A 19,402-nucleotide genomic window follows, 5' to 3' on the forward strand; every position below is an offset into this window, starting at 1 on the left:
AATAAAGAACGTAGAAGAAAAACTAGATAACTGGGAGCTCCTAAAAATCAAACACTTATGCTCATCCAAAGACTTCACCAAAAGAGTAAAAAGACTACCTACAGACTGGGAAAAAGTTTTTAGCTATGACATTTCTGATCAGCTCCTGATCTCTAAAATCTACATAATACTGCAAAAAGACAAATAACCCAATTAAAAAATGGGCAAAAGATATGAATAGACACTTCACTGAAGAAGACATTCAGGTAGCTAACAGATATATGAGGAAATGTTCACAATCATTAGCCATTAGAGAAATGCAGATCAAAACTACAATGAGATTTCATCTCACTCCAACAAAGCTGGCATTAATCCAAAAAACACAAAATAATAAATGTTGGAGAGGCTATGGAGAGACTGGAACACTTCTACACTGCTAGTGGGAATGTCAAATGGTACAACCACTTTGGAAATCGATTTGGCGCTTCCTTAAAAAGCTAGAAATAGAACTACCATACAACCCAGAAATCCCACTCCTTGGAATATATCCTAGAGAAATAAGAACCTTTACACGAACAGATATATGCACATCCTGTTTACTGCAGCACTGTTTACAATAGCAAAAACCTGGAAATAACCAAGGTGCCCATCAAAAGATGAATGGATAAATTATGGTATATTCACACACAATGGAATACTATGCATCGATTAAGAACAGTGAGGAATCTGTGAAACATTTTATAACGTGGAGGAACCTGGAAGGCATTATGCTGAGTGAAATCAGTCAGTTGCAAAAGGACAAATATTGTATAAGACCACTATTATAAGAACTCGAGAAATAGTTTAAACTAAGAAAACATTCTTTTGTGGTTACGAGTTGGGGGAGGGAGGGAGGGTGGGAGAGGGGTATTCACTAATTAGATGGTAGATAAGAACTACTTTAGGTGAAGGGAAAGACAGCACACAGTACAGAGGAGGTCAGCACAATTGGACTAAACCAAAAGCAAAGAAGTTTCCTGAATAAACTGGATGCTTCGAAGGCCAGTGTAGCAGGGGCAGGGGTTTGGGAACCATAGTTTCAGGGGACATCTAAGTCAATTGACATAATAAAATCTATTAAGAAAAAATTCTGCATCCCACTTTGAAGAGTGGCGTCTGGGGTCTTAAACGCTAGCAAGCAGCCATCTAAGACGCATCAATTGGTCTCAACCTACCTGAATCAAAGGAGAATGAAGAACACCAAGGACACAAGGTGATTACGAGCCCAAGAGACAGAAAGGCCCACATGAACCAGAGACTACATCATCCTGAGACCAGAAGAACTAGATGGTGCCTGGCTACAACCAATGACTGCCCTGACAGGGAACACAACAGAGAACCCCTGAGGGAGCAGGAGAGCAGTGGGATGCAGACCCCAAATTCTCATAAGACCAGGCTTAATGGTCTGACTGAGACTGGAAGGACCCCGGTGCTCATGGCCCCCCAGACCTTCTGTTGGCCCAAGACAGGAACCATTCCTGAAGCCAACTCTTCAGACATGGATTAGACTGGACAATGGGTTGGAGAAGGCTGCTGGTGAGGAGTGAGCTTCTTGGATCAGGTGGACACTTGAGACTATGTTGGCATCTCCTGCCTGGAGGGGAGAAGAGAGAGTGGAGGGGGTTAGAAGCTGGTGAAAAGAACACGAAGGGAAAGAGTGGAGGGAGAGAGCAGGCTGTCTCATTAGGGGGGAGAGTAATTGGGAGTGTGTAGCAAGGTGTATATGGGTTTTTGTGTGAGAGACTGACTTGGTTTGTAAGCTTTCACTTAAAGCACAAGAAAAATTATTAAAAAAAAAAAAAAGAGAAGTAAGTGGTACAAATGGTTTACGCTCAACTGCTAACCTAAAGGCAAGTGGTTCAAACCCACCCAGTGATACTGGGCAAGATAGGCCTGAGGATCTGCTTCTGCTATTACAGCCAAGAAAACCCTATGGAGAAGTTCCACTCTGTAACATATGGGGTCTCCATGAGTTGGAATTGACTCAATGGCAACTAACTACAACATGAAATTGTTAAGCATGTAACTGAAAAGACAGAAAGAGGACACTAAAATGGAGGCAGGAACCGAAGAAGTAGCCAGGCTAGGATAATAAAGGGAAAAAACTGGAAAACCAAAACCCAAACCCACTGCCATCAAGTCAATTCCAACTCATAGCGACCCTACAGAACAGAGTAGAACTGTTCCATACAGCTTCCAAGGCTGTAATCTTTATGGAAGCTGACTGTCACATCTTTTTCCCACAGAGCAGCTGGTAGGTTCGAACCACTGACCTTTCAGATAGCAGCCGAGAAGGGTCAAGGAGGGGTCCCATGTGGCCAGGACTCAGGACTCTAAGGAAGTGGTACTAGCCTGCTGACGCTATTGACTCTGAGGGGCATAGGGTACCATAAGGCTGGTTCTGTGAGTGCTGGAAAACTACAAACTGGATTAAACTGCTGATATAGCAAGGAAATGCACTGCCCAAGTGAAGAAGCAGTGCTGGGCTGACACTCAAATAAACAGGAAGGAAAACAAAGCAAGTGTCTTCTTCCTTCTCCAGCCTCAAAGATTATCTCTGGTATGTCTTATTGGAAAGGCAGAACAGAGAACAGCTGGCAGGACAGAAATGTAAATTGTAGAGTCACAGCCCCAACATCACAAAGCACAGTATAGAAGGGTGGGTTTGGAACTAGGAGACAGTAGCTTAAGAACTGGCACATTGCCTACACCCTTCAGTTCCACTTATAGGTTTAGACACTAAACATAGAAACACTACAAATGTCCTTAACCAGGGGAATGGAGAGATAAATGAAAAAACCAGACCTATATTTGTCAACATGGATAGATCTTAGAAAGATAAAATTACCAGAAAGCAGCAACTTGCAGAACTTTAAACATAGTGTGATGCCATTTATGTAAACTTTTAGAAAGACAGCAAAGGATTATATATTGCAGACTTCACATTATACTTCAGAGAAAAGTATAGGAGAATACTATCACCTTGAAATTGATAATACAAAACTTCAGTAGAAGAAAAGAGTTAACAAAGAACAAGCCACAGTCTGGGAGAGAGTATCGGCAACACACATCACTAAGGATTTTTATATCCTCATATGTTAAAAGCATACAAACCAACAACAGCATTTAAACCAAGAACTATAGGATAAACAACCGGTTAAAAAACAATGAGCAAAGGATATCATTGGTCAATGAGCAAGAGCAAAAAACCGAAATAGCCAATCAACAGATAAGAAGATGGGCAATTTCACCACTATTTAGGGAAATCCAAATGAAAACAGTGAGCTATCCCCTGCGGGGCTCAGACTTTTTCTACCAAAGTAGGTGCCAAATTGTTACAGGTGTACTCTGTGTGCCCTCGTGACCAGATGCCCCAACGGGCTTGATCAAATGGTAAAAGGAGTCTTCAAGTAGAGGCTTTCTCAATTTTACAAGGTAAGGACTGGTTGATGTGAGTTCTCTGATGTTCTGTGAGGTGTGCTCTCCGGCAAAAGCCTTTCCCACATCTTGACATTCAAAGGGTCTCTCTCCTGTGTGAATTCACTGATGTTCAATGAGGCATACTTTCACATAGAAGGCATTTCCTCATGCATTACATTCATAAGGTTTCTCTCCTGTATGAGTTCTCTGGTGTTGACAAAGGGATTTCTTCACACTGAAGATTTTCCCACATTCACTACACTTGTAGGGTTTTTCTCCTGAATGCATTCTTTGATGTTCAATGAGGCGTGATTTAACATAGAAAGCATTACCACACTCATTACATTCATAAGGCTTCTCTCCTGTGTGAATTCTCTGATGTATACCAAGAGACGAATGCACCCTGAAAGACTTCCCACATTCATGACACTGATAGGGTTTTTCACCCGTATGAGTTCTCTGATGATTACTGAGAGTCATCTTCAGTCTAAAGAATTTCCCACATTCACTACATTTATAGGGTTTCTCGCCTGTGTGAATCCTTTCATGATGAGTTAGGGAATTCTTCGCACGGAAGTTTTTCCCACATTCATCACATTCATAGGGTTTCTCGCCTGTGTGAATCCTTTGATGTTGAGTTAGGGAATTCTTTGTACGGAAGTTTTTTCCACATTCACTACATTCATAGGGTTTCTCCCCCGTGTGCACTCTCTGATGAACTGTGAGGGTTGCCTTTTCGGAAAAGGTTTTTTTACATTCGTTGCATTCATAGGGTCTCTCTCCTGTGTGTGTTCTCTGATGTAGGATAAGTCGTGACTTCCTGGCAAAAGATTTCCCACATTCATTACATTTAAAAGCCTTTTCCCCTGTGTGAGTTTTGCGATGAGCGATGAGGTATGATCTTGCACTGAAGGTTTTTCCACATTCACCACATTCATAGGGTCTCTCCCCAGTGTGTAGTCTCAGGTGTTCAACAAGGTTTGATTTCCTGCAGTAAGTTTTCCCACATTCATGACATTCAAAGTTTTTTTCTCCTATGTGCGTTCTCTTATGTCTAACAAAGTCTGTTTTCTTACGAAAGACTTTCCCATATCCATTATATTCAACAGTCTGATCCAAAGTTTTTATCTTCTGATGCTGAAGGTCCTTATCAAGCAAAAGGGCATTTCCCCCAACAGAATTGTTGCCACATAGCAGTGAGAGAGAGCCTTTAAAAACAAATTAGATCATGTCACTTTCACGCAAAACCCAGCAATGGCTTGCCTTGTCACAGTATAAATTTAAAGTTCTTAATACAGTCTATAAAACTTTACATAATTTGGTCCCCTGCTGACTCTCTGGTATCACCTCAACACTCTCACCCTCTCTCACGCCCCTCAAGCCACACTGGCCTCCTTGCTATTCCCACGATATACCACTATGACTAGGTTTGGCACTTGTGCTCTATCCAGAATACTCAGAATCTACGTGGCTTTGTCTCTCTCACTTCATTGATGTTTGTGCCCTAACGTTAACCTCACCAAAGCATCTTCCTGACCCACATTACCTAAAAGCACATACACCATCATTGTCTATCCTTCTTACCTTGCATTAGTTTTCTTTTCAGCACCAAATATATTATTTATTTTTTCTTTCCCTCCCTAAACTTGCAAACTCCAGGAAAACAGAAATATTATTTTATTCACTGCTGGATCCCCACACCTAGAATGTAACCAACATATAGTTGACACTCCTTTAAGATTTGTTAGATAACTAAACACACAAATGAATGCCTGATAACAGAAAGCATCCAAGGCAATGGAGGGAAGGAAGGCAGATGAGAACACTAAAAAGAGAGACTAATTAAGAATAAATGTCTAAGATGAGACAGGTAGGGACAGGTGAGAGTGGTAAATTCCCTACAAAACTCAAGATAAAATCAGAGAGCATTTAAGTGTGAGAGTGATAATAGAATGTGTAATTTCGGTATCTGAACATAGCTTCTGTCCTTCAGCGATTTTCAAAGAGCTAGGGTCTCTCAAAAGAGATTCCTGACATTTTACAAGGATAACCTTTGACGTGAATTTCCCGGGTCTTATTTCCCCTCCCTATTTTCTATGTGCCTGGTTCTTGCTCACTCACCTGAGTAATTATGCCCTGAAGATTCCTCCTCTAATATCCACAGCTCTTCCCCTTGCTCCAACTTGAAGATCATCTCTGGTTTGGCCACGCAGAGGCCTGTTAATGAGAAATGGAACAGGACATGGGCCAAGTTGCCTAGCTTTAGGACTTATAATGGAAGAGGAACTACATCTTCAAGAGCTGTACAGGGAAAGGGGCCCATTTAACCTTTCACTGGGGAAGTGAGAACACAAACATTCTTCCTGGTGCCTCAAACTGATCAATCATCTATGACCCTTGAATCTGAAATTAAAATATCATCAAACTCTACAGAAACTCCACACATTACTGGAACCAAGAAAGAAACACATGCTACCAGGAGTTACATGGACAATAATCCTCACCCACAGATGCCAGGTTGCTGTAGTTCTCCAGCATCACATCCTTGTGCATAATCCTCTGAGCAGGATCTAGTCCATGCCACTCCTGCCGGGTAAAATCCACAGCCACGTCCTCGAATGACACTGATCCCTGTAACAACAATCTGCAATGATCAGAATGGGAGACATGGAAAAGATGTGTGGGAACTAATTCTCTCTCATAGAGCACTGTTGAGAGTTCACCTGAAGAAGTTACACTGGACACCCAACTGTGTCTTGCTTGATATACTTTGGGGGAAGGAGACAGAAAAGCCCTGCTAGTATGTCAATTTCTTAATTCATGAAGAAAAGACTAACTAGACTACTGAGTTGACACTATGTGCTTGGACCTACCCAAGTGCTAGGGAAGTGAAAATGGGTAAGACACAGTGCTTGTTCTAAAGGAGCTTATACCCTGGTAAGGATACTTGAATATGAACACATACCTGTGATAAGGTGTTACAGGAGCTATGCTTGACATGTGACCAGTGGGCTCTGGAGTTTCACAAGGGATGGAAGTGAATTCCGCTTTATGTGTTATTAGATTGGAAGTAGAGCTTTGACTATTTATACAAGAATATCATTTCCCTCATGAATATGGGGCAACAGCATAAGAAAAGGCAGAAAGACATGAAACAGACATGCTAAGTACATACAGCACAGTATGACAGGAGACTAGCGCTTCAGGATATGAGATAAAAGATATTCAGTAACATTCAGGGGGCAGGCAGTGGAGGGATTTAATTTTTTTTTCTATAGATCATTGGTCTCCAAAATACTTGATTCCTTATACCATCAGAACATTTTCTGACTATCCCCATAATATGTTTATATTTATAATTTATACAGAAGTCCTTTTGAGTGGGGAAAAAGGAAGAGAGTATTAATCCCAGGGTAACTGCATCAGCAGCTGAGTTGAGGCTGATGCCATATACTGAGATTAGCAAAACAGAAAAGGCAGTGAGTTTGGCAGAAGAGGAAATTGAGATAGATCTTGGACCTGCACTGGAGTGTTTATGGAGCATACTGATAGAGATGTCCCACTGGCAAGACATCTGGAGCTCAGGAGAGAGCTCAGGACAGAGGGCTAGGATAGAAATCAAGGTTTGGAAGACAAGAGTATTTCAGTACTAGCTAAAGTCATCCAAAGAAATTGAATGACTGAGAGAGAGCAGAGTTTGAGGGAAGCACCACATACAGGGTCTGAAGGGACACCAATATGCCATGAAGATTAAAAAGCAATGTTCTGAATGGTAGGAATAGAACCAGGAAAGCGTGGAGTCTTGGAAAATAAGAGGGGGGACAGTTTCTGGTTTAAGTTGGCTGATAGAGCAAATACATTTACCTCCTCCTATCTTGAAAAGATAGTTGGGAAAAATGGAAAATGAACAAAAAATGCATAACAGTGGAGTGCAGGAAGAGTAGACTACAAATTCTCAGTGATTTCAGATGATATAAAGCACATCAGATAAAGCAGAAGTCACAGCAAATACAAACATATAACTGGGCAAAGGTAACAGGTTTCCTCTAAGTAAGATCTCTAGCTTTGGAGTCATCAGCAACAAAGAGATGAAGGGGACAGTGAGGGAATACACAAGCCATAAATGGAAGAGAAAAAACTGGATAATAGATGGAAAGAGTCAGAGCACCTCTCGGGGATCCCCACAGTGGATGGACACAGCAGCCAGCTGGGATGAAAACTGAAGGTAAGCACTCTCTCCATAAAGGGGCAACTGCTTCAAGAACTCAAGAGTATGGACCATGCAGCCAAAGAGAGAAGTAGGATGCAGTGAAAAATAAAGACGGGCCTCCATACCAGATGTGGATTTTCTTTTACAACGACTTTTTAATATAACAAACTACAGAGCTCTCACCCCAGTATAAGTCACCCTCGCTGCAGGAATTGAAGTGGGTCCCCACAGGCTGCCTACATCTTCCTCTACTGCACAAGAAATAGAAGAAAACCTTTAAAATACTAAATAATACTCTCAATTACATTAAAAAAATATATTGCCTGCATAAAAAGAGAATATTCTGCTATGAGAAGGAACCACCAGAGACCAAGAAATTGAAAATGTGACTGTTGGGCTTTGGGGGGAAAAACCTCATTATAGAGCTTGAAAACCAAATGGACACAGAAAATAAAAACTGTACAAATCTACTACTATAATGTAGATATAGTATACATATAAGAAGACATATCCAGGAGAGGCGATATCATTATGAAAGGAATTCCCAGACAGAACACAGGGGATAGAAGGGAAGAATAATCACAGAAATAACAGAAAATATCACTAAGCAAAGAGATGCGTGACTCTTCAGATCAGAAAGATTCAAAATGTGTGGGCGCTGAGGCAGGAAATTTTATTAAAAAAACAACAGATAATTAGACACAATCTGATGAAATGTCTAACCTCAACAATAAAGAAAACCAAACACTAGAAGACAAACAAGAAATGTCAACAATGTAACGAGACAGGAGGATTGTAAACCTAGATTTCCTTACCCAGCCAAGCATTCCTGTGCAAAGGCTAAATTAAACTCTGCCAAGTCTCTGAAAGTATATACGGATGCACTCATTCTGCTAAAGACTCTAGGACATACTCCATCAATTTCACAATCACGAGAATCCAAGGAGGTACAAGGAGCCTAAGTTTTGCTTCTGGTAATGACTGAGTGAAATTCTACTGGAAAAGTCCCAACATATTTCTGGGGAACTAGAAATCTGTGCACAATCAAGACCAGAGAAGGCCCTAGTTAAGTACATGTCCCCACATGGTGAGGCACTACACAAGCAGGAAGGAATACCCAATGCAGATTTGTAGACTGCCTGAACTTTGAAGATGGGACTTGACCCACAGATCTCCTCAACAAAGGGCAATGCCTTACTTGGATCAAGGCATTTGTTACGAAATGAATTGTGCCCCCTAAAAAGTTATGTTGAAGTCCTAACCCCTGTACTTGTGAATGTAAACCTGTTTGGAAATAATGGTTTTTCTTCCGTTATGTTAATGTCATCATACAGGACCAGTAGTTGTCATTCCTAGTAGGGTGGGTCCTAAACCTAATCCCCTCTGAGCGATATCTTATAAAAATGGAAAACAGACATGGAGAGACACACAGGGAGAAGATGCACGTGAAGATCCTGCTCAAGCCAAGGAACACCCAAGAAATGCCTGGGGCTGCCAGAACATGAAAGAGATAAGGAATGATCTTCTTGTACAGCGGACACAGCATCGCTCTGCTGACACCCTGAATTCAGACTCTTAGCTTCCTAAACGGTGAGACAATAAATTCCTGTTCTTAAAACCCATTCACTTATGGCATTTTTGTTATGGCATCATCAACAAACAAAGACAGGCTATAAAGACTCACTGGCTGACCACTAAAGTATGCTGACTGAGAGGCAACCCATAGGAAGTCTGACTTAAAAATAAAAATAAGAATTAAGACAAAACAAAAATATTAATATTGAAGAAAAAAGTTAATAACGTGAAATCTCATCAATCCCAAGAAAAGAAAGAGAAATGAAGTATAAACAGCAAATAACGTAAGTATAAAATACAGGAAGATAATTAAAACATATAATAAACCAAGATGAAAAAAATTAAACAAAGTATAAAAAGTACCACAATACAAGAGAATGCGGTTGATTTTTTGAGATGGTCAAGAGACTGTGAAATTGTATTGCCCTCCCAGCCAAATGCACTTTGTAAGAAACAAATCTAAAACAAATTGTCAAGGAAAAGTTTAAAGTAAAGGGATTGGCAAACTTATAGAAAAATTATAAAAATGAAAACTGCAGTTGTTGTTGTTCGGTGCCGTTGAGTCGATTCCAACTCATAGCGACCCTATGCACAACAGAACGAAATACTGCCCGGTCCTGAGCCATCCTCACAATCGTTGCTATGCTTGAGCTCATTGTTGCAGCCACTGAGTCAATCCACCTTGTTGAGGGTCTTCCTCTTTTCTACTGACCCTGTACTCTGCCAAGCATGATGCCCTTCTCCAGGGACTGATCCCTCCTGACAACATGTCCAAAGTATGTAAGACACAGTCTCACCATCCTTGCTTCCAAGGAGCATTCTGGCTGCACTTCTTCCAAGACAGATTTGTTCGTTCCTTTGGCAGGCCATGGTATATTCAATATTCTTCACCAACACCACAATTCAAAGGTGTCAACTCTTCTTCCATCGTCCTTATTCATTGTCCAGCTTTCATCTGCATATGATGCAATTGAAAATGCCATGGCTTGGGTCAGGCGCACCTTAGTCTTCAAGGTGACATCTCTGCTCTTCAACACTTTAAAGAGGTCCTTTGCAGCAAATTTACCCAATGCAATGCGTCTTTTGACTTCTTAACTGCTGCTTCCATGGGTGTTGATTGTGGATCCAAGTAAAACGAAATCCTTGACAACTTCAATCATTTCTCCATTTATCATGATGTCGCTCATTGGTCCAGTTGTGAGGATTTTTGTTTTCTTTATGTTGAGGTGTAATCCATACTGAAGGCTGTGGTCTTTGATCTTCATTAGTAAGTGCTTCAAGTCCTCTTCCCTTTCAGCAAGCAAGGTTGTGTCATCTGCATAACGCAGGTTGTAAATGAGTCTTCCTCCAATCCTGATGCCCCGTTCTTCTTCAGATAGTCCAGCTTCTCGTCTTATTTGCTCAGCATACAGATTCAATAGGTACGATGAAAGAATACAACCCTGACACACACCTTTCCTGACTTTAAACCAATCAGTATCCCCTTGTTCTGTCTGAACAACTGCCTCTTGATCTGTGTAAAAGTTCCTCATGAGCACAATTAAGTGTTCTGGAATTCCCATTCTTCGCAATGTTATCCATAATTTGTTATGATCCACACAGTCGAATGCCTTTGCATAGTCAATAAAACACAGGTAAACATCATTCTGGTATTCTCTGCTTTCAGCCAGGATCCATCTGCCATCAGCAATGATATTCCTGGTTCCACATCCTCTTCTGAAACTGGCCTGAATTTCTGGCAGTTTCCTGTCGATACACTGCTGCAGCCATTTTTGAATGATCTTCAGCAAAATTTTGCTTGCGTGTGATATTGTTCTCTAATTTCCACATTCGGTTGGATCACCTTTCTTGGGAATAGGCATAAATATGGATCTCTTCCAGTCAGTTGGCCAGGAAGCTGTCTTCCATACTTCATAGATGACTGAGCACCTCCAGCGCTGCATCTGTTTGTTGAAACATCTCAATTGATATGCCATCAATTCCTGGAGCCCTGTTTCTCGCCAATGCCTTCAGAGCAGCTTGGACCTCCTCCTTCAGTACCATTGGTTCCTCATCATATGCCACCTCTTGAAATGGCTGAACATCGACTAATTCTTTTTGGTATAATGACTGTGTATTCCTTCCATCTTCTTTTTGATGGTTCCCACATTGTTTAATATTTTCCCCATAGAGTCCTTCACTATTGATACTCAGGGCTTGAATTTTTTCTTCAGTTCTTTCTACAAAAAAAAAAAAACTGCAGTATCCATATCTATAATGCCAAACCAAAAACCAAACCCATTGCTGTCAAGTCGATTCCGACTCACAGCAACCACATATGATAGAGTAGAACTACCCCATATGGTTTCCAAAGCTGTAATCTTTATGGGAACAGGCTGCCCTATCTTTCGCCCAAAGAGCAGCTGGTGGGTTTGAACCACTGACCTTTCTCTTATCAGCCAAGCACTTAACCACACCCACCCCAGTGCCGTCGAGTCGATTCCGACTCATAGCGACCCCACAGGACAGAGTAGAACTGCCCCATAGAGTTTCCAAGGAGGGCCTGGCAGATTCGAACTGCCAACCCTTTGGTTCGCAGCTGTAGCACTTAACCACTACGCCACCAGGGTTTCCACTTAACCACAAGGGCTCCATATATCTATGATATGTAAATTCAAGGAAAAAAACAAACTTCATGCCTCAGATAACACAGTAAACAAATGCAAAAATATAAAACTTGATTTTTAAAAAACAGCTCAGTAAGAGATGATACTAGAGATGAGAGCCTGCTTTTTATTAACTGGCCTTGTAGAACTGACACTTTAAACTATATTCCAGTAGAGCTTTGACAAAAATAACTCATTCATTTTAAAAGCAACCATAAAATACTGAAATGCAAGGTAACGCAGCAAAAATATTTTGGAAAAACGTGTCAGACATCCTTAATATTTAAAATGCTCTTTGGAATAAAAAAGGCAAAATCATCCAGCAAATAGAATTCCCATGACTAGAGAAAACTGCTTACACAAAAGAAATATAAATGGCCAATAAAAATATGAAAAAAAAATTCACCGTACTAGTAAGCAAGAAAATGGAAAATAAAATGACAATAAGATATGTTTTTCCGTTATTGAATTTTTTAAAAAAGTAAAAGAACAAGAAAACAATGTTGGCAAGAATACTGATAGAGGTGTCATTCTTATAATTTTTCTAATACTTATAAATTTTATGAAGGGCAAATTGGCAACTAATATCAAAAGCCTTAAATATAGTTAAAAGCACTGAGAATATAAAATGAGTACAAGTTTTCTGAGGCACAATTTGGCAATAAAAGTAGGTAAGGCATTGATCCTACAATTCTGCTTCTAGAAATATATCCTGATGAAATAAGCAAGGATGGGCACAAAGAGTTACACACAAAGATATTCAACACAGTGCTGTTTATAATTAGGGCAAAAAATAAATGCCAACAGTAGACACTGGTTAAATAAATTATAGTACAGGCACACCTTGTTTTTTTGCATTTTGCTTTATTGCACTTCAAAGACTGCACTTTTTACAAATTGAAATCTACAGCAACCCTGAGTCAAGCGAGTCTATCAGCGCCATTTTTCCAATAGCATGTACTTACTTCATGTGTCTGCGTCACATTTTGGTAATTTTCTCAATATTTCGAACTTCTTCATTATTATAATATCTGTTATGGTGATCTGTGATCAGTGACCTTTGATGTTACTATTGTTAATTGTTTTGGGGCACCACAAGCTGCGCCCATACAAGAGGGCAAACTTAATCAATAAATGTTCTTTGTATTCTGACTGCTCGACTGACTGGCCATTCCCCTATCTCCCTCCCTCTCCTTGGGCCTCCCTACTCCCTGAGACACAACGATATTGAAATTAGGCCAATTAATAACCCTACAATGGCCTCTAAGCGTTCAAGTGAAAGGAAGAGTCACACGTCTCTCACTTTAAATCAAAAACTACAAATGATTAAGCTTAGTGAGGAAGGCATGTCGAAAGCCAAGACAGGCTGAAAGCTGGGCCACTTGTGCCAAAAAGCCAAGTTATGAATGCAAAGGAAAAGTTCTATAATCCAGAGCAAGACCCTAACTCTCTTCAATTTTATGAAGGCTGAGAGAGGTGAGGAAGCCGCAGAAGAAAAGTCTGAAGCTGGCAGAGGTTGGTTCGTGAGGTTTAAGGAGAGAAGCCGTGTCCGTAGCATAAAAGTGCCAGGTGAAGCAGCAAGTGCTGATGTAGAAGCTGCAGCGAGTTACCCAGGAGATCCAGCTGACTGATGGAGGGGGCTGCGCTAGACAACAGGTTTTCAGTGCAGAGGAAACAGCCTTCTACTGGAAGAAGATGCCCTCTAGGACCTTCATGGCCAGAGAGGAGAAGTCAACGTCTGCTTCAAAGCTTCAAAGGACAGGCTGACTCTCTCGTTAGGGGCTAATGCAGCTGGTGGCTTTAAGTTGAAGCCAACGCTCGTTTATCATTCCAAAAATCCTAGGGTCTTTTTAGACCATACTAAATCTACTCTGCCTGAGCTCCATAAATGGAACAACAAAGCCTGGATGACAGCATATCTGTTTATAACATGGTTTATCTGAACATTTTAAGCCCTCTGTTGAGACCTACTGCTCAGAAAAAAAAAATTCCTTTCAAAATATTACTGCTCATTGATAATGCACCTAGTCACACAAGAGCTCTGACAGAGACGTACAAGGAGATTAATGTTGTTTTCACGCCTGCTAACACAACATCCATTCTGCAGCCCATGGATTAAGGAATAATTTCGGCTTTCAAGTCTTATTATTTAAGAAATACATTTTGTAAGGCTATAGCTGCCATAGATAGAGATTTCTCTGATGGATCTGGGCAAAGTAAATTGAAAACCTTCTCGAAGGGGCTCACCATTCTAGATGCCATTAAGAATATTCGTGATTCATGCGAGGAGGTCAAAGTATCAACATTAACAGGAGTTTGGAAGAAGTTGATTCCAATCCTCATGGATGACTTTGAAGGGTTCAAGGCTTCAGTGGAGGAAGTAACTGCAGGTATGGTGGAAATAGCAAGAGAACTAGAAATAGAAGTGAAGCCTGAAGATGTGACTGAATTGCTGCAATCTCATGATAAAACTTTAATGGATGAAGAGTTGTTTCTTATGGATGAGCAAAGAAGGTGGTTTCTTGAGATGGAATCTACTATGAACATTGTTAAAATGACAACAAAGGATTTAGAATATTACATAAACTCAGTTGATAAAGCAGCAGCAGGGTTTGAGAGGATTGACTCCAATTCTGAAACAAGTTCTACCGTAGGTAAAATGTTAGCACACAGCATCGCGGGCTACAGAGAAATCTTTCGTGAAAGGAAAAGTCAATCGGTGTGGCAAACTTCATTGTTGTCTTATTTTAAGAAATTGCCACAGCCACCCCAGCCTTCAGCAACCACCACCCTGATCAGTCAGCAGCTATCAACTTCAAGGCAAGACCCTCCACCAGCAAAAAGATTACAACTTGCTGAGTATGGTTAGAATTTTTTAGCAATAAAGTATTTAAAATTAAGATATGCATTTTTTTAGACATAATGCTACTGACACTTCACAGACTACAGTATAGGATAAGCATAACTTTTACATGCACTGGGAAACAAAAAAATTCACGTGGCTTGCTTTATTGTGGTGCTCTGGAATGGACCCTGCAATATCTCCGAGGTATGCCTGTACATCCATATAATGATATGCCATTGAGACAATGTATGTAGAATTATTTTAATATTACAAAAACTAGTAAAGTACAAGTTATTAAAAGAAAAAAAGCAGGTTTCAAAATACAAAAGCCTTCCACAACATGATTGATGTAATTGGCTTTATTGAACCGTACACGTGAAAAGGCTGAATTGGCCAATGCTGTGTTCTCTATATGTTTACAATTATATATATATATGGCAATTTTCTAAAGGCACTAGAAAGCAACCAGAAAAAGAATCAATTGGAGTCAAATCAACACTTGAAAAAGGGAACTGCACTAGGTAAGATTTCCCTTCATATAGTTTTTAACTTGAGAGTACTCCCCAGTCTGCATGGCACAAGGCAGCTAGAACACCACAGACTTACTGGTTTGAGAAGTCAGAAGACAGAGTTTAGAGTTTCCACAGTGGCTAAAAATTGAGGAGGAAAATCCAAAAAGGAGGGAGCCACTCAGAGGGGAACCGAAAAAATGCATATAAACTCTGAAAAAATAAATCATTGGCTGACTTCTGAACTGCCAATATGTGGGGGAGACTCCGAGAAACCCAGCAAAAACGCAACAGATGGAAGGCTGAAAAAACTGAGTATAAATTTCAGCTGCTGCTCACCACAGTGAAGACAGAGTTTAGGGTTTAAAACCTGTTGTCTTAAGTACCTACTGCTGCTATAACAGAAATACCACAAGTGGATGGCTTTAACAAAGAGAAATTAATTTTCTTACAGTCTAGTAGGCTAGAAGTCCAAATTCAGGGCATCAGCTCCAGGGCAAGGCTTTCTCTCTCTCTGTCCCCTCTGGAGGAAAGTCCTTGTCATCAATCTTCCCCTGGATTAGGAGCTTCTCCTCGCAGGAACCCCGGATCCAAAGGATGTGCTTGCTCCCAGCACTGCTTTCTTGGTGGTTGGAGGTCCCCACTCTCTGCTTGCTTCCCTTTCCTTTTATCTCTTGTAAGATAAAAGGTGGTACAGGTCCCAGGGAAACTCCCTTTACATTGGATCAGGGATGTGATCTTGGTTAGGGTGTTACAATCCCACCCTAATCCTCTATAGCATAAAATTACATCACAAAATGGAGGACAATCACACAATACTAGGAATCATGGCCTAGCCAAGTGGACACATATTTTTGAGGCACACAATTCAATCCATGACATTCTACCCTTTGGCCCCCAAAAATTCATGTCCTTGCTACATGTAAGACATATTCACCCCATCACATCGTACCAAAAGTCTTAAATCAACTCCAAGTCCAAAATCTAAAAATTCCTCTTCATCTGTGAAATCTAGAATACAAGTTATCTGCTTCCAAAGTACAATGGCAGAACAGGCACAAGCTAGACATTTCCATTACAAATAGAAGAAATTGCAGGGAAAGAAGGCATAACAGGCGCCAAACAAGTCAGCAGAACACATTACATTAGCCCTCAAGGCTTGAAAATAATCCTCCGTTCTTTGAGACCATTTATACAATGGCTCTGCCCTCTAGACTCTAGGTATTGGCCACATTCTCTGGACTCTGAGCAGAGGCCCCTGGCTCTAGGCTTCAGCTCTGCCTTCCAGGCCCACTCGGCTTTAGGCGTACCATTCTCCTAGTCCACCTGAGTGGTGGCTCCATCCTTAGAAACACCAGAGGCCATGGCTCCACCCTATGAAACCCCAGAGATCATGGGCATACCTTTTGAGACCGAAGCAGCTTGGCTTCCTGTGTTGTTCCTTGGCCTCATGAAGTTACAGGATATCAGACATCTCTGCCCCACCATTTTTACACAGCATAATCTAGACTCTCTCTGATGTATCACCCAGAAGGGAACTGGAGGGATCCACTGAGAGGGAAACAGAAAAAGTGTATATAAATTCTGAAAAAATAAGTCATTGGCTGACTTCCAAACTGCCAATATGTGGGCGAGGCTCCATGAGGTGCAATATACAATAAAAAATTACTATACCTGCAAAGAAACAAAATATGGGACCCATAGTCAACAGCAAGGGCCAGCAAACTATAGCCCTTGAGCCAAATCTGGACCACTGCCTGTTTTTGTAAAGAACATTTTATTGGAACGCACCCATGCTCATTCAGTTAGGTACTGTGTATGATCGCTTTTGTGCTACAATGGCAGTTGAGTAGTTGCGACAGAGAACATATGGCACATGAAGCTTAAAATATTTACTAACTGGCCCTTTATAGAAAAAATTTTCCAACCCATGTCAAGTTGGGAGTCCTGGGTGGTGCAAACTCATTCAGCTGTTAAACAAAAGGATGGTGTTCAAGTCCACCCAGAGGCACCTTAGAAGAAAGGCCTGGTGATCTACTTCCCAAAAATCGGCCACTGAAAACCCTATGGAGCCAAATGCATCCTTTGCCATGAAACCAAAAGAACTAAATGGTGTCCAGCTACCATTACTGAACATTCTGGTCAAAGATTCTACAGAAGAATCCTGATTCAAAGGGATAAAACACAAAAGAGAATTTCATATTCTCATGGAATCCAAACTTTCAGGAGCCAAAGAGGATGGATGAACCCCTAAAACTATTGCCCTAATCTTTAAACCTTAAGCCAAAATATCCCTTGAAGTCTTCTTAAAACCAAACAATAGTTTAGCTTATCTAGTAAAGAACATCTGCCTTGAAGGAACAGGAGCTAGTTGGATGGGCAAGGAAAACCCAGATTAGAAGGGGGGAATGTACTGTCACATTACAGGGATTGCAACCAGTGTCACATAACAAAATATGTATAAATTTTTGTATGAGAAATTAACTTGAGCTGTAAACTTTCACCTAAAGCACAATAGAAAAAAAAAAGTCTGCCTTGAGTACTATGCTCTTTTAAGATCGATCTATATGGGATCAAATTGACAACAGCAACTCAAAAGATTAGATAGGAAACTTGGGGGTGGTGAGTTTATGTTAATGGAGGAGGAACAACTTAGAAAAGGTGGGTGAGAATCGTTGCACACGTCAAAGGATGTAATCAATTTCACCAAATTGTACATGTAGAAAGTTGAACTGGTATTTGTTTTTGCTGTGTATATTCTCAACAACAACAACAAAATACAATTTAAAAAAAACCCTATGGTGCACAGTTCTACTCTGACACACATGGAGTTGTCATGAGTTGCAATCAACTGGACATCAATTAATTTGATTTTTAGTTTATTGTGAGGTTTCTAATGTATGTAAATGTAGTATATATGACAATAATAGAAGGATGGAGTACGGATAAATAGAAATACATTACACAGGGTTGTTTTATTTTACATGAAGTGGTACAATATTAACTCTAAACAGACTACAATAAATTAAGCATAATCCCTAGAGCAACCACTATGAAAAAGAATGTGAGATGACTTAGTTAAAAAGTCAAGAGAGGGGGTTCTAGGTCTGTCTAGAACAGGGTTCTCCAGAGAAGCAAAACCAGTAAAGCATATAAATATATAAAGAACAAGAAACTTATATCAAGGAAACGGCTCATGCAGTTGTAGAGGCTGGAATGTCCCAAGTTCATGGGTAGGATAGAGGCTTCTCCTGATGCACATAGCCACAGGGGCTGGCAAACCCAAGATTGGCAAGTTGGAGAGCAGGGCTCTTGCTCACAGGCTGCAAAGATCGATGAATCCCAAAGATTGGCAGGCAAGACCCCAGGTAAGCTGCTAGCTCAGGTCCCAAGAACCAGAGGTCAGATGAACAGGAGCCAGTTGCAGGACTCGGAATGAGCAAAAGCCCACAAGCTTGCCAAAATATCCACTTATATTCAATGCAGGCCACAAGCCCAAGGAAACTCCCTTTCAATTGACTGGCTACTCACAGCAGATCCCATCATGAAGGTGATCACATAACATCAAATCTCATTATAGACGTGATCACACCATCATACGACTATCAAATCACTGAGAATCACGGCCAGCCAAATTGAAACACAACCTTAACCATCAGAGTCTGACTAAGATGGGGTAAGCATACTCCATCCTGTCTTTCCACTAAATACAACTGAAAATCCTGGACAGAATGCAGGGAACATCTATCTGAAGACTCAAAAGAGTAAACGGTAGCAGGCAAATTAGGTAAGGAAATCAGGGCACAGTACGAATGATCCAGCAGTGACTCTTCTGGGATGTTTCGTGCCTTTCATATCTCCCAGCTTGAACCCCAAAACAGCCTGCATCTCAGAAATGTACACTGGCAATGAAAGAAAGAACTCTAAGACCTCTCTTTCTGGCCTTAGGAGCAAGAAGTGTGTCCCTTATTGGACAGAGAGAATGGGGGAAATACTCTGCCATTTTTTTTTCTTATACAGTCCTGCCCCCAATCAAGTCATAGTCCCAAAGTTGCAACCTTCCAGAGGCAGGCACCTACAATTCTAAGGGACGATATCCTTCTCTTTGACCAAAGGAATAAGGTCTGAAGAGACAGGAAGAGTCCCCATTGTTGTCTTTTTTTTTTCTTTCTTTCTATCC

General features: G+C 40.8%; 1 protein-coding gene across 4 annotated transcripts in view; it reads right to left on the minus strand.

The window, feature by feature from the left end:
* Nucleotides 1-886: 886 nt before the first annotated feature.
* Nucleotides 887-19,402, minus strand: part of ZNF157 (zinc finger protein 157) — an 86,695-nt gene continuing 68,179 nt past the window's right edge. Inside the window, exons 2-5 of one of the 4 annotated variants that reach the window (XM_049871310.1) lie at nucleotides 16,626-16,773; nucleotides 5,943-6,069; nucleotides 5,560-5,655; nucleotides 887-4,646 (exon numbers count right to left, since the gene is read on the minus strand). In XM_049871310.1, the coding sequence (XP_049727267.1) occupies nucleotides 3,604-4,646; nucleotides 5,560-5,655; nucleotides 5,943-5,991 (1,188 nt within the window). In that variant the 5' untranslated portion in view covers nucleotides 5,992-6,069; nucleotides 16,626-16,773 and the 3' untranslated portion in view covers nucleotides 887-3,603. Of the gene's footprint in view, nucleotides 4,647-5,559; nucleotides 5,656-5,942; nucleotides 6,083-16,625; nucleotides 16,774-19,402 lie in introns of all 4 variants that reach the window. The other 3 variants (XM_049871308.1, XM_049871309.1, XM_049871311.1) reach the window with 3 other exon arrangements.

Source organism: Elephas maximus, chromosome X, assembly GCF_024166365.1.
Source record: "Elephas maximus indicus isolate mEleMax1 chromosome X, mEleMax1 primary haplotype, whole genome shotgun sequence".
Classification (NCBI taxonomy): domain Eukaryota; kingdom Metazoa; phylum Chordata; class Mammalia; order Proboscidea; family Elephantidae; genus Elephas; species Elephas maximus.